Below are 14,186 nucleotides of genomic sequence, written 5' to 3' on the forward strand. Positions count from 1 at the left end.
ATATATTATGATCCCCATTGAGACCAAGAACGTTTTAAAGAGATTAATTTTCCAGTGACCTCCAGAAAGAACTGGTGGACAAGATTTTTTTTTAAATGACTTATTGTAACAAATTAAAATGTAGATCAACAATTAATGGGCATCTAATACATTCAACCTTTTATAAAAAATAAAAATGCCCTGTCACAATGCAACCAGACAGCGGAGATGATGACTAGTGGTAATGCCACTCGACTTGTAATCCAAAGGCCCAGACTAATGCTCTGGGGACATGGATTCAAATCCCACCATTGCAGTCAAGTTAGTGGAATTTAAATTAAGTTAATTGGCAATTGAAAGCTAGACTCAGTAATGATGACCATGAAACTATCATTCATTATTTGTCCTTTTTAGTGAAGGAAATTCTGCTGTCCTTGACTGGTCTAGGCCTACACGTGACTCCAGATCCATAGCACTGCAGCTGTCTCTTACACTGCCCTCTTGCAATGGTCTAGTAAGCCTCTCCGTTCAAGGGCAACTAAGGATGGGCACCAAATGCTGGCCTTGCCACCCACATCATTTGTTCATGTAGGAATACATTTAAAATAAAACTGTTTTACAAGACTAATTGCGAGCAGATGTGTAGCACTAGAGGATCAGATCCATAAACTTATCCCAGCAAGGTACACCTCCGTGACTCCCCTTGTATTTGTTGTTCTGACTGTTCTCTCACTTTGTAGAGACCGATAAAAGGCACAGCTTACTTTGCAGCTTTCGACCGCAACAAAGGGCCCGCACCCAAATATTAAGCTATCATTTTTTTTTGGTTAGTGATAGGCCTGCAGTCTATTTTCAGTATTTTCCACCTGGTAGGGTTCTCTTTTTAAACACATTTCTAAAATGTTCTTTCTTTGGGCTGCATAAATATGTAGCCTTTTAAGTCTGCAGCTGTGTCATTAATGTGATCTGTAGTTTTGGAGAAACTGGATACGGAGGCAGCAGGAAGTTCCTGACGCATGCTCTAGAAGATCTCTTCAAATGTAAAGCACTTAAAATTATTTCTGTTTGCATTGAGTGCTCAGTGTCTGTAAATGATTTTGTCCTTATCTGTCCAGTTTCCTAGCTGATGTTTTCGGATTTAGTGGAAGATATTCAAGAAGAATGAAAAGAACAGTATATGCACACTTGTGTTTAATTGTAGCACATCTTGGCAGCTCAATAATCCAAACCGGTTTGAAGGCCTCGCATTCATTAGTGATAATGCCACTTGGGGGTTTATAGTCTTGAAGTGATTTTTATGTAAATATATTCAGTGGGGCATCATTAGCAATGTATCTGTATTTTCCTTTGAGGAAAAATACATCACAGTAGCAGTTTAAGATGAATTTCAAGGGGCTTGAGGAATGTGCTTGGATTCTTAAGTCGTTTACCCATGCAATCTAAATTTCAGCTTCAAGGTGTTGGCTTCGGGCAGAAGCTGATGAGCTGTGACTGGAAAACTGCATATTAAATGCACATGCAGATTTAGTCACTGATAATTGATACAGTAACTGACTGTGCTAATGTTTCAGGCATTCATTAATTGGTAGTAAGAGATAAATAAAGGAATATTTTAATTTTGTATCATGCAATATTTTGATTTCACCAAAATATTTTGGCTTGCTTTGCGGGCATGCAGTAAAGAATCAAGAACCATCGACCATTTGGCCCATGTTTGTGCTGACCCCCTGTAAGAACAATTTACCTAGTGTCACTCCCCTGCCTTTTCATTGCAGCCCTGCAATTTTTCCCCCTTTATAATACAATTCTCTTTGTTGAAAGCCAAGATTGAATCTGCCTCTGCCAGAGTACATTCTAAATCCTAATCACCACTCGCTGTGTAAAAAGATTCTTCCCCGTATTGCCATTGCTACATTTGCCAATCACAGTGAATATATTAGCACGGTGCAGTGGCAGTCTTGACTGTCATAAGGGTAGCTATTACTTACTTTTATCTCCGTGAACATATAGTAGCCGATGCAAGACCTTGAATCAATTAGGGGCAGCATTGGGTAGAGTCGAGAGTACCTGGGATTTTATTTTATTTTTTGAAGCAGTGCATAATTTATTTAATTCTATTTGTAAATTGTCTTTGTCTTGGGCAGGGGTGGGGGAACTACCATTCCGTAGGGCAGGGACTCACTTTCGATATCTGGGGATGCAGGTGGCACGGGATTTGGGGGTGGCTCCGTAGGTATAGAATTTACAGTGCAGAAGGAGGCCATTAGGCCCATTGAGTCTGCACTGGCTTGTGGAAAGAGCACCCGATGTAAGCCCACGCCTCCACCCTATCTCCGTAACCCAGTAATCCCAGTGTTTTGGACACTATGGGCAATTTATCATGGCCAAGCCACCTAACCTGCACATCCTTGGACTGTGGGAGGAAACCGGAGCACGCGGAGGAAACCCACGCAGACACGAGGAGAACGTGCAGACTCCGCACAGTGACCCAAGCTGGGAATCGAACATGGGACCCTGGAATTGTGAAGCAACTGTGCTAACCACTGTGCTACCATGCTGCCCCTATAACATTACTAGTTTGGTGGGGAGGGTGAAAGCAGATCTGACGAGGTTGGATGGTCTCCCTCTGTCGCTGGCAGGTCGGGTACAGGCAATTAAAATGATCGTGTTGCTGCGATTTCTGTTTATTTTTCTGTGCCTGCCGATCTTCCTGCCAAAGGCATTTTTCAAGGAGGTGGAAAAGATGATTACCTCTTTTATTTTTTGGGGGGGGGGGGGGAGAAAGAGAGAGAGAGAGAGAGAGAGAGAGAGGAGTGGCTAGGATTAGGAGGTTGTTGTTGCAGAGAGGAAAGACAGCAGTCGGGGGGGGGGGGGGGTTGGGTCTGCCGAATTTATTATATTGGGTGGCGAATGCTGAAAAGGTGAGGAGCTGGGTTAGGGGGGGGGACTCCCAGTGGGTCAGGATGGAGGAGAGTCTGTGCAGGGGGTCGAAGCTGAGGACGTTGGCAACAGCGCCGCTCCCGATGGTCCCGGGGAAATACTCGGGGAGTCCGAAAGTAGAACTGTCTGGAGACAGTTGCGCCAGCACTTTAGGCTGGGGGCGGGGTCAGGGGAAATGCTGATTCGGGGGAATCACAGATTTGAGCCAGGGACGTGGGATGGAAGTTTTCGGAGATGGGAGGAGAAAGGAATTAGGGCACCAAAGGATTTGTTTCGGGGGGCCGGTTTGTGGGACTGAAGGAGCTCGAGGCAAAATATGGGTTGGGGCAGGGGGAAATGTTTAGGTATATGCAGGTCCGGGACTTCACTAAGAAGGAGATGGAGAGCTTTCCAGTTGCGCCGGCCTCCACATTGTTGGAAGAGGTGCAGATGACGGGGGGAATGAAGAAGGGGGTGGTGTCGCCGATTTATGGTGCGATTCTGGGAGAAGAGAAGGCACCGCTGGAGGGGATTAAGACAAAGTGGGAGGAGGAGTTGGGGGAGGGCATGGAGGAGGGGTTGTAGTGTGAAGAGCTCTGGAGGGTGAATGCCTCAACTTAGTACGTGAGGTTGGGGCTGATACAACTGAAGGTGGAGTATAGAGCACACCTCACAAAGGCGAGGATGAGCTGACTCTTTGACGGGGTAGAGGATGTTTGTGAGCATTGTGGGGGGGTCCTGCAGACCATGTTCATATGGTTTGGTCCTGTCCAAAGCTGGAAGGGTATTGGAGGGAGGTTTTCAGGGTAATTTTGAAGGTAGTACATGAGACTTGAGCCGGGTCCTCTGGAGGCCATATTCGGGGTATTGGATCAGCCGGGATTGAAAGCGGGTGCGGAGGCAGATGTTTTAGCCTTTGCTTCGCTGATTGCCCGAAGGCAGATCCTGTTGAGGTGGAAGTAAGTATCTCCACCCTCTGCCCTGGTGTGTGTGGGGGGGGGGGAGGGGGATCTGTTGGAGTTTTTAATACTCTAAAGTGACGTTTTGAGTTGAGGGGAAGTATGGAAGGGTTCTACAAGTGATGGGCTTTGTTCATTATGCACTTTCAAGAATTGGATGACATTGAACATTGGGGGGCGGGGGGGGGGGTGGGGGGGGGGGGGTGATTGGGAAGGTGTGTTTGGACTGTGGACTGTGTATGTTGGTGACTATGTATGGATGGATGGTGGATTCCTGATTCCTTTTCTTTGATGTTTGTATTTAAAATGTTGGGGGCTGTTTGGGGGTTAGTGGGAGGAGAGGATTGTTGACCAGGGGTTTGACATTGTATTTTATTGTTATTGTTGATGGTTTGTTGGTGAATTTGGATGAAAATATGAAAAAGGAGAATAAAAATATATACTTTTTAAAATTGTAAATTGTCTTTACTGTTTGTGTTTTCAATATGATCTGTATTAAGATTAATTATATTTTGCAGTGTGAGCCATATAGAAGTGGAAATCATGATGACATTTTTATATGGAGCCATTTTAGACTTGCCCAAAGAAGCTCTCCCACGGTAAATATTTTTGTTTTGGACTTAAAACACGTTCAAGGACAATGTTTTTTCTGTCTAATTAAAAACTGATCTGTAGTTTAAGAAATGAGATGTTTTGAGGACCTTGCTATGAAGCTTTGTGAATTTGTCAATCTTACTATTACAAGGATCATAGATCATAGAATTTACAGTGCAGAAGGAGACCGTTAAGCCCATTGAGTCTGCACCTGTCCTTGGAAAGAGCACCCTACCTAAGCCCACACCTCCACCCTATCCGCGTAACCCCACCTCACCTTTTTGGACACCCAAGGGCAATTTATCATGGCCAATCCACCTAACCTTCACACCTTTGTACTGTGGGAGGAAGCCGGAGGAAACCCACGCAGACATGGGGAGGAAGTGCAAACTCTGCACAGACAGTGACTCAAGTCGGGAATCGAACCTGGGATCCTGGAGCTGTGAAGCAAGTGTGCTAACCACTGTGCTATAGAATAAAACATTTAGTTGGGAATAAAATGTTTAGTTGTGGGAGGAGGTTGGTAACTGGACGAGAGGAGGGAACTTGATTCCCTACTTTTAAGGAGCATCAACATGTGGTGAAGGTAAGAATCCCTAATGGGATCAGCAACTAATGATGCAGGTAGGAGTGAGAAGTGGCCCAAAAGTCCTTTTCTCACCTTTACATTGCTCAACAAACCTGTTTTGAATCGGTTATCATGGAGATACCACCAGACCACTGACCTACTCTTGTTACTGACTATGGTGCGTAGCATTCACCTGAAATGTCACTGTTCAGCTGAACAAGTCGGCTTCAGAAATACACTGGTGCTCTGATCCGGAAATGCATATTCTGAGGAAATTGGCAGAATGAAGCCTCTTGCAGGCAGCCATGAATTGAGCACGTTTACTAGCTAAGATATTTAAACCTAAATTGATTAGTTAATAATCTTTATTTGTGTCACAAGTATACTTACTGATGTGATCAGTTTGCTTGGTTGGCTGGATGGCTGGTTCGTGATGCAGAGCGACACCAACAGTGCGTGTTAAATTCCTGTACTGGCTGAGGTTATTCGCGAAGGCTCCGTCTTCTCAAACTCGCTCCTCGCCTGAGGCGTGGTGATCCTCGGGTTAAATCACCACCACCCAGCTCTTTCTCAAAAAGAGAGGGCAGCCTCGGCAACGTTTGGTATGAAAATAATTTGATTGTGCAAATGGTGTCGAGGTTAGGTTTAAAAATTTTTTAAAAATTCATTTATGGTACGTGGGTGTCGCTGATTAGGCCAGCATTTATTGCCCATCCATAATATCCCTTCAGGAGGTGGTTGTGCATTGCCTTCTTGAATCACTGCAGTCCCCGAGGTGTAGGTACACCTACAGTGCTGTTAGGGAGGGAGTTCCAGGATTTTGACCCAGCGAAGGTATATTTCCAAGTCGGGGTTGAGTGACTTGGAGGGGGACCTCCTACGTGGTGGGGTTCCCTGGTATCTGCTGCTCTTGTCCTTCTAGATGGTAGTGGTCGTGAGTTTGGAAGATGCTGTCTAAGGAATCTTGGCAAGTTCTTACCGTGCATCTTATAGATGGTACATACGGCTGACATTGTTCGTCGGTGGTGGAGGGATTGAATGTTCGTGAAAGGAGGAGCAATCAAGCGGGTTGCTTTGTCCTGGATGGTGTCGAGCTTCCTGAGTGTTGTTGGAGCTGCGCTCATCCAGGCAAGTGCCGAGTATTCCATTAAACTCCTGACTTGTGCCTTGTGGATAGTGGACAAGCTTTGGGGAGGCAGGAGGTAAGTTACTCACTGTAGAATTCCTAGCTTTTGACCTGTTCTAGTAGCCACGATATTAATATGGCTAGGCCAGTTCAGTTTCTGATTCTTGGTAACCCCCAGGATGTTGATTGTGGGGGATTCAGCGATGGTAGTGCCATTGAATACCAAGGGATGAAGGTTAGATCCTCTCTTGTAGGAGATGGTCATTGCCTGGTACTTAAAAGTTAAGTGTTATGGTCCAGGGTTTAGCGAACCCCAAGGTGTATCATGGAGTTCACCTGACCCACAACTTTAAATAGATTTTGGTTATGGGGAACACAAGGGCCCACTTTATAGGTGTGATGCAACAGAGAACTAAGAGTATTTTTAAACAAAAACAATGTTTATTCTATGAACCCAGTCTACATTTTATAAACATACAGTGAACATCTTAGCAACCATCAATTCAAATACACCCCCCCCCCCCCCAAAGAATACAATACTCTATAAGACATCCATAAGACAAAAACCCTTTTTACAGAAGGACAGCAGGTTTAAATTCTCTACTGAGAGCAGTTACCACTTTGAAATCACCCTTCGTGTTGGGTGGGGTTACTGGGTTATGGGGATAGGGTGACGGTGTTGACCTTTGGTGGGGTGCTCTTTCCAAGAGCCGGTGCAGACTCGATGGGCCGAATGGCCTCCTTCTGCACTGTAAATTCTATGATCTATGAAATGAACATTCTTTAGCTTGCAGAGATTCATACAACACCTTGCTGTGACTGCAGCTTCTCCAAATCTAAAACAAAACTAAACAGAGCCACAAAGCAGCTTTTTAGCTCAAAATGAAAGTGAAAGACAGCCCAGCTCCACCCACACTCTGACATCACTGCTGCCATTTGAGAAACACACATTTCTTAAAGGGACTCTTACATGACATTAGAGTATCCAATTCATTTTTCCAATTAAGGGGCAATTTAGCATGGCCAATCTATCTGCCCTGCACATCTTTGGGTTGTGGGGAGAATGTGCAAACTCCACACGGACAGTGACCAAGAGCCGGGATCGAACCTGGGACCTTGGTGCCCTGAGGCTGCAGTGCTATCCACTGCGCCACCATGCTGCCCTATTACCTGGTACTTGAGTGGTGCGAATATAACTTGCTACTTGTCAGCCCAAGCATGGATATTGTCCAGGTCTAGCTGCATTTGAACATGGTCTGATTCATTATCTGAGGAGTCACGAATGGCACTGAACATTGTGCAGACATCTGCGAACATCCCCACTTCTGACCTTATGGTAGAAGGGTGGTCTTTGATGAAGCTGCTGAAGATGGTTGGGTCTAGGACACTACCCTAAGGAACTGCTGCAGTGATGTCCTGGAGCTGAGATGATCGACCTCCAACCACTACAACTATCTTCCTTTTGTGTCAGATATTACTCCAACCAGCTGATTCCCATTGACTCCAGTTTAGCTTGGGATCCTAGATGCCTGCTTGGTCAAATGTTGACTTGATGTCAAGGGCAGGCACTCTCACCTCCCTTCTGGCATGCAGCTCTTTTGTCCATGCTTGAACCAAGGCTGTAATGAGGTCAGGAGGTGAGTGATCCTGGCAGAACCCAAACTGAGTGTGAGTGGGCAGGTTGATGACTCCTTCCATCACTTTGCTGATGACGAAGAGTAGACTGTAGGGTGATAATTGGCTGGGTTGGATTTGTCCTGTGTCTTGGGTACAGGAAGCATCTGGGAAATTTTTCCACATATCGGGCAGATGCCAACGTTGTAGCTGTAATGAAACAGCCTGGCGAGGGATGCAGCAAGTTCTGGAACACAGATCTTCAGTACTATTACTGGAAATTGTCAGGCCCCATAGCCTTTGCAGTATCCAGTGCCTTCAACCATTTCTTGATATCCATGTAGAGTGAAACTTATTGGCTGAAGACTGACATCGTTGATGCCGGGGACCTCCGGAGTAGACCAAGATGGACCATCCACACGGCAGAAGATTGTTGTGAATGCTTCAGCCTCGTCTTTTGCACAGATGAGCTGGGCTGCTTCATCATTGAGGATGGGTATATTTGTGGAGCTTCCTCCTCCAGTGAGTTGTTTAATTGTCTACTACCATTCACGGCTGGATGTGCCAGGACTGCAGAACTTGGATCTGATGCATTTGTTGTGGAATCGCTTGGCTCTGTCCTGTTGTAGCTTCACCAGGTTGATAGGTATACCTAGTGTTGCTCCTGGCATGCCCTCCTGCACGCGTCATTGAACCAGGGTTGATCCCCTGCCTTGGTGGTAATTGGAATGTGGAGAAATATGCGAGGCCATGAGGTTCCAGTACAATGCTGCTGCAACTGACCCACAGTGCCTCATGGATGTCCAGTCTTGAGTTACTAGGTCTTTTCAAAGTCTATCCCATTTAGCACGGTGGGTGCTGCCACTGCTGGAGGGTATCCTCAATGTGAAGATGGGACAAGGTGGTCACTTCTACAGATACTGTCATCAACAGCAGGCAGGTGAGGATGAGGTCAAGTATGTTTTTCCCTCTTGGTTCCCTCACCACCTGCTGCAGTCCCAGTCTAGCAGTTATGTCCTTTAGGACCTGGCCAGCTCGGTCTGTGGTGGTACTACCGAACCACTCTTGGTGATGGACATTTCCAGAGCATATTCTGCACCCTTGCCACCCTCTGTGCTTCCTCCAGGTGATGTTCAACATGGAGGGGTACTGATTCATCAGCTGAGGTGGTAGGAGGTTTCCTTTCCTGAAGCCATGAGACTTCATGGGGTCCAGAGTGGATGTTGAGGTCTCCAGCTACTTCCTCCTGACTGTATAATCACTGTGACGCTACTTCCGCTAGGTCTATCTTGCCAGTTAAACAGGACATACCCAGGAATGGTGATAGTGGTGTCTGGGATATTGTCTGTATGATATGATTCTGTGAGTATGACTGTCGGGCTGTTGATTAGCTAGCTCTCCCAACTTCAGCACAATTCCCCAGATGTTAGTAAGGAGGACTTTGCAGGGTCGACACGGCTGTTTGCTGTTGTCATTTCCGCTGCCTGGGTCGATGCTGGGTGGTCTGTCTGGTTCATTCCATTTTCATGTTTTTGTAGCGGTTGAATGCAACTTTGTGGCTTGCTAGGCTATTTCAGAGGCTGTTTCAGAGTTAGCCACATTGCTGTGGGTCAGGAGTCACATGTAGGTCAGACCAAGTCAGGACAGCGGATTTCCTTCCCTAAAGGACATTAGTGTAGCAGATGGGTTTTCACGACAATTGACAATGGTTTCATGGTCATCATTAGACTTTTAATTCCAGATATTTTATTGATGTTAAGTTCCACCACCTGCTATGTTAGCTAACAGGAAACCGATGGGGGGAGGGAAGGAGAGAGAAAGGAAGTGGGTCTTTCTGGTTGGCGTGCTGTAACTAGTGGAGAGCCACAGGAATCATTTCAGAGAGGGTTAACTGGACTCATTCCTGGGGTGATTGGCTTATCCTAGGAAAGGTTGAACGGGTTGGGCATCTGCCCATTGGCGTTTTGAAAAATGAGAGATGATATTGAAACACATTGGATCCTGAGGGGACTTGGTAGAGTAGATACCGGGAGGATGTTTCCTCATGGGGAGACTAGGACCAGAGGACCACAGTTTAAGAATAAAGGGTCTCCTGTAGGACAGAGATGAGGAGAAATTTCTTCTCTGATAATCTTTATTAGTGTCACAAGTAGGCTTACATTAACACTGCAATGAAGTTACTGTGAAAAGCCCCTAGTCGCCACATTCCGGCGCCTGTTCGGGTACACAGAGGGAGAATTCAGAATGTCCAATTCGCCTAACAAGTACGTCTTTCGGGACTTGTGGGTGGAAACCGGAGCACCCGGAGGAGAACATGCAGACTCCGCACAGACAGTGACCCAAGCCGGAATCGAACCTGGGACCCTGGTGCTATGAAGCAACAGTGCTAACCACTGTGCTACCGTGCCGCCTGAGATGGCTCGTCTATGGAATTCTCTTCCCCAGAAAGCAGTGAATTTATTCAAGGGTAAGTTGGGTAGATTTTTGCTAGATCAGAAAGTAAAGCAGTCAGGGAAGTGGAATGAGACCACCACCAAATCAGCTGTTGGAGCAGATTTGAAGGGTCAATTAGCCTACTCCTGCTCCTAAATCCTACATTCCTATGTTAAGATGTTTTTGCTATCCTTGGGAAATGTTACTCTTAAAATTACTTAGAGTAATTTTGAGCTTCTAGTTTACCTTGATGCCATTCAGTGTAAGAAATTGATATTTTCCCAACCAGCTCAATGATCTTTTGACTGCGTCACAAGGAATAAACGCAGGGATGATCGGGCCCGAATCACCACTGCAAGTTATGAGTGTTTCGATGATGATGACTTGGCCTTCATTTGCAACTCGTATTAGTTTTAGAATCAGAAATCTGAAATTCTTGGGCATTAGTTGGTAGGGCAGGAATGGGGCGGTAGCTGAGCAGCTCTGTTTTAAATCCTGCCCAATTTTCTTCTCTACTGTGGGTAAGAAAGTTTGGGCTGAATCATCCACTTTGTACCATTTCCCCTGGAAATCAATTTGACTCCCTTGGAGTCCATTCAAATTCCCCTATCTAATTGTAATGACGAGCATTCTAGAGGCAAGGAAACTGGCCTCTTTATTCCACGTGACTTAATAACTTTGCAAATTGTACATCTATCAAGTAACTCTCAATATCCAATCAGAAATCCTGTGCTTCTGATCATTGTGCTGGTGATATCAATGCTTTTTGTACTGTCCAAAGAAGACCAAACTGATTTTCCATTCCCAAGTATGGAAAATGCAGATCACTTTCTGGTAATTTTAATGTCTCAGAATCAACAAATATTTGATATCCAGTCATTTGTAGAGCAATTGGGGTCATCGCTGGTCATTGGAAGCTGCAGCTTGTTCATGGATTTCACATTCAATTTCCAATTGAGGAATCAGTTTTGTTATGAAGAGCTGTTTGGTGAGTTCCTAAGAAGCATGTTGCAACAAGAGTCTGCTGTATATGTCTCTGATCACATTGCAGTAAGTCTCTGTTTTAAGTTGCTTCATTTATCATCCTGCTTTGACGTTGTGGCTATAATGGGGCCGGTATGTTACTTGGCGTCAGGACTTTGCTTGAATGTTGTTTCACATTGGGACCTGGATAGCATCGAGTGACCTGATTGGCACCATATAGGAGCGGCCCCTCCACTCCCTGACACACTCTCACTCCCCTGTTCAAAGTGAGGGTTTGGGAGCGGGTCAGTGAATCGGGAAGGTAAATAGAAAGGGCTAACTTGTTTTAAATTAAATGTATTTTATTTTGAAAATTAATTTAGGAATGTGTGGTATTTTAACTTGCAGGTTGTGTTTTTCTAATGAGATAATCTTTATTGCCACAAGTAGGCTTACATTAACACTGCAATGAAGTTACTGTGAAAATCCCCTAGTCGCCACATTCCAGTGCCTGTTCGGGTACACAGAGGGTAAATTCAGAATGTCCAATTCACCTAACAGCACTTGTGGGAGGAAACTGGAGCACCCGGAGGAAACCCACGCAGACACTGGGAGAACGTGCAGATCCGCACAGACAGTGACCCAAGCCGGGAATTGAACCTGGGACCCTGGTGCTGTGAAGCCACAATGCTAACCACTGCTACCGTGCTGCCCATGTTCTATAGAACCAAACTACAGCTTTTACATTGGCTCTAATGGGGAAATCTGATTTGCTTAAAGTTGATTCACTTAAAGTTTCACTTTGGGACTCTGCCTACAATGTTAAGTGAGGAATTGCTGTGGATTGCCGCACTAGAGTATGACTAGAAACTAGTCTCTGTAGTTTCTTACGGTCTTGGGCCGAGCAGCTTTGTATTGTTTTCGATGGGCCAATTGGCCTCCTTCTGCACTGTAAATTCTGTGATTCAAGCTGTGATGCAGCCAGATAGGATGCTTTCTATGGTGCATCTGTACAAGAGAGATGTAGGAAGAGGATCTGTGGGGGAGAGCTTGCAGACAGTCACCACGCTTCGGCGCCATCTTGACTAGTGCTTGGTTTGTATAAAATCAACAAAAGCATGGCAAGAGATCACAGAACCTTGAGTGCAAATTTCTGCGATCTTTTAAATCCTGCTTGAAGCAGGAACTGTCTGCATAACTTGGCACACCCCCAGATCCAATTGTCCATTTCTGGTTATTGCTTTCTGAGGAGACTATAATAATTAAGCTGATTTCCTTGGACGCTAGCAATGCTCAGTTTCTGCACATGTACATGTTCATTATTGAGACGCTGATTGCTGTACCTCAATATAACTAGAAAATAGGTTCTGTGCAATTAGTTTTAAAGTGATTGGCGGTTATTTAAAAGCAAAATACTCATAGGTGGTGGACTTCCTATAAAGTGTTTTTTTTTTGTGCCATAACCATTTTCAGCTGTATTAATCAAACTGCATCTGGTTACCACCCTTAATTAAGTCAGGATAAATTTAAAACCGCAATCTTTTTATGGTGTCATAAAACACCGCCCATTTTAATTCGGTGCCAATTTTGCTTTTGGCCATAAACGAATGTGTTTGAGCTGAAACTGGAGGGAAAATAAACATTGTTCAAAACTAGCACCGTTTCGGAAGTGATTTGCAGCCAAAATGTACGCAAGCTTTTTGGCCATTGCAAAATATGCAGCTCATATTTGAGTGACCCCCCCCTCCCTTCCAAATATATTGACAGTTATTTTATTTGCCCTTTGGAAATTATGATTTAATTAACAGACATCATTGAGGCTCCATTGGTCAGAAACATGCTGCGCACATCGATGATTCTAGGGATCTCAGTGAAACGTGAGTTTGTACAATGAGGAAGAGTCCCAAATGCAGAACATGAAAGGAAGATGACAAATTGAGTAAATCTTAGTGCTAACATGGCACTTTTTTCTCTCCAGTTCAGTGCTTACCTTAGCAGATATGTACAACTTGGATGGGTTGAAGAAAGTAGTCCTACATCTTCTGAAGAAGGATTATTGCAAGTTTTTTCACAAGGTAAAATTTTTTAATAGTAATTGGACAGAAACCCCAAAAATGCAGTTTTTGCAGGAAGTGATCATAATTCTCCTTTTCAGATATTGGTGTTAGTTTTCCTTTTTTCGTTGTCTTTCGGATTTTCCATATCCATGCTGTTGCTTTGGCCAGAGGACATCGTGCCTTATCCAATTTTTTAAAAAAGATGTAAGATTTTGTTTTGGTGGCCCAAGTTTTTCCTGTTTTTTCCTTGTTTTTAAGATGAATCTGTGTACTTGTGGATATAGTTGTAGACGCTATGTACTATCTAAATTGACTCCTGTTACAGTCACTAACTTCTCATCATCGTTTATAGCCCCTTCCCCCATTTATTGTCCCAGTAAATCCTCCTTGTATATGCACATTCATAGGATTCCACAGATGCTAAAAGGTTTCCTTTAACTAGAGCAGAAGATCGTCTCGAGCCCAAATATTTGTTTCATGTTTTATTGTTCTTCAATGGCTAGTCAGCCAGTCATGAGAAAAGTGCATTGAAGAACAAGAAATAGGACCAAATATTCTGCCTTGTTTTGCTGCAAACTGATCTGCACAGAAGCTACATTCCTCAGAGTTCCAGCGGGCTACTCCAAAGATTTTTCCCAATTGTGCAGTGCATCATCTTTCACCTCAAAATTAACATGAAGACTCTGAAAGATTTCGGTCTCCTTGGAACTTAAATGAAATCTCCCAAAGTTAAATTTCCTCTGCCGTTACATGACAAGATGGTGCAATTTGATTTCAGTTAAAAGTCTTGATGATCGTGAAAGCATTCTCAATTGTTGTAAAAACAGATTATCGCTATTACTTTGTTTAGCAATGATTGGCACAGTGGTGAGCTTGGCTGCCTTCCAAGCAGTTCACCTGCCTTTGACTCCCAGCCATTGCAGTCTTTTTAAAAATCTCAAATTAGAAGCCCCAAGTGGAATTTGAAGTGCTTT

General features: G+C 44.5%; 1 protein-coding gene across 3 annotated transcripts in view; it reads left to right on the forward strand.

Moving 5' to 3' along the window:
* The window catches only part of btbd8 (BTB domain containing 8), a 143,695-nt gene that overhangs the window by 54,883 nt on the left and 74,626 nt on the right, over positions 1–14,186 (forward strand). For all 3 annotated transcript variants that reach the window (XM_072510481.1, XM_072510482.1, XM_072510483.1), the window contains 2 exons: positions 4,376–4,456; positions 13,134–13,230. In XM_072510481.1, coding sequence (XP_072366582.1) covers positions 4,376–4,456; positions 13,134–13,230 — 178 coding nt within the window. The remainder of the gene's footprint in view (positions 1–4,375; positions 4,457–13,133; positions 13,231–14,186) is intronic.

The sequence above is a fragment of the Scyliorhinus torazame genome, chromosome 7 (genome assembly GCF_047496885.1).
Source record: "Scyliorhinus torazame isolate Kashiwa2021f chromosome 7, sScyTor2.1, whole genome shotgun sequence".
In the NCBI taxonomy this organism is placed as follows: Eukaryota; Metazoa; Chordata; class Chondrichthyes; order Carcharhiniformes; family Scyliorhinidae; genus Scyliorhinus; species Scyliorhinus torazame.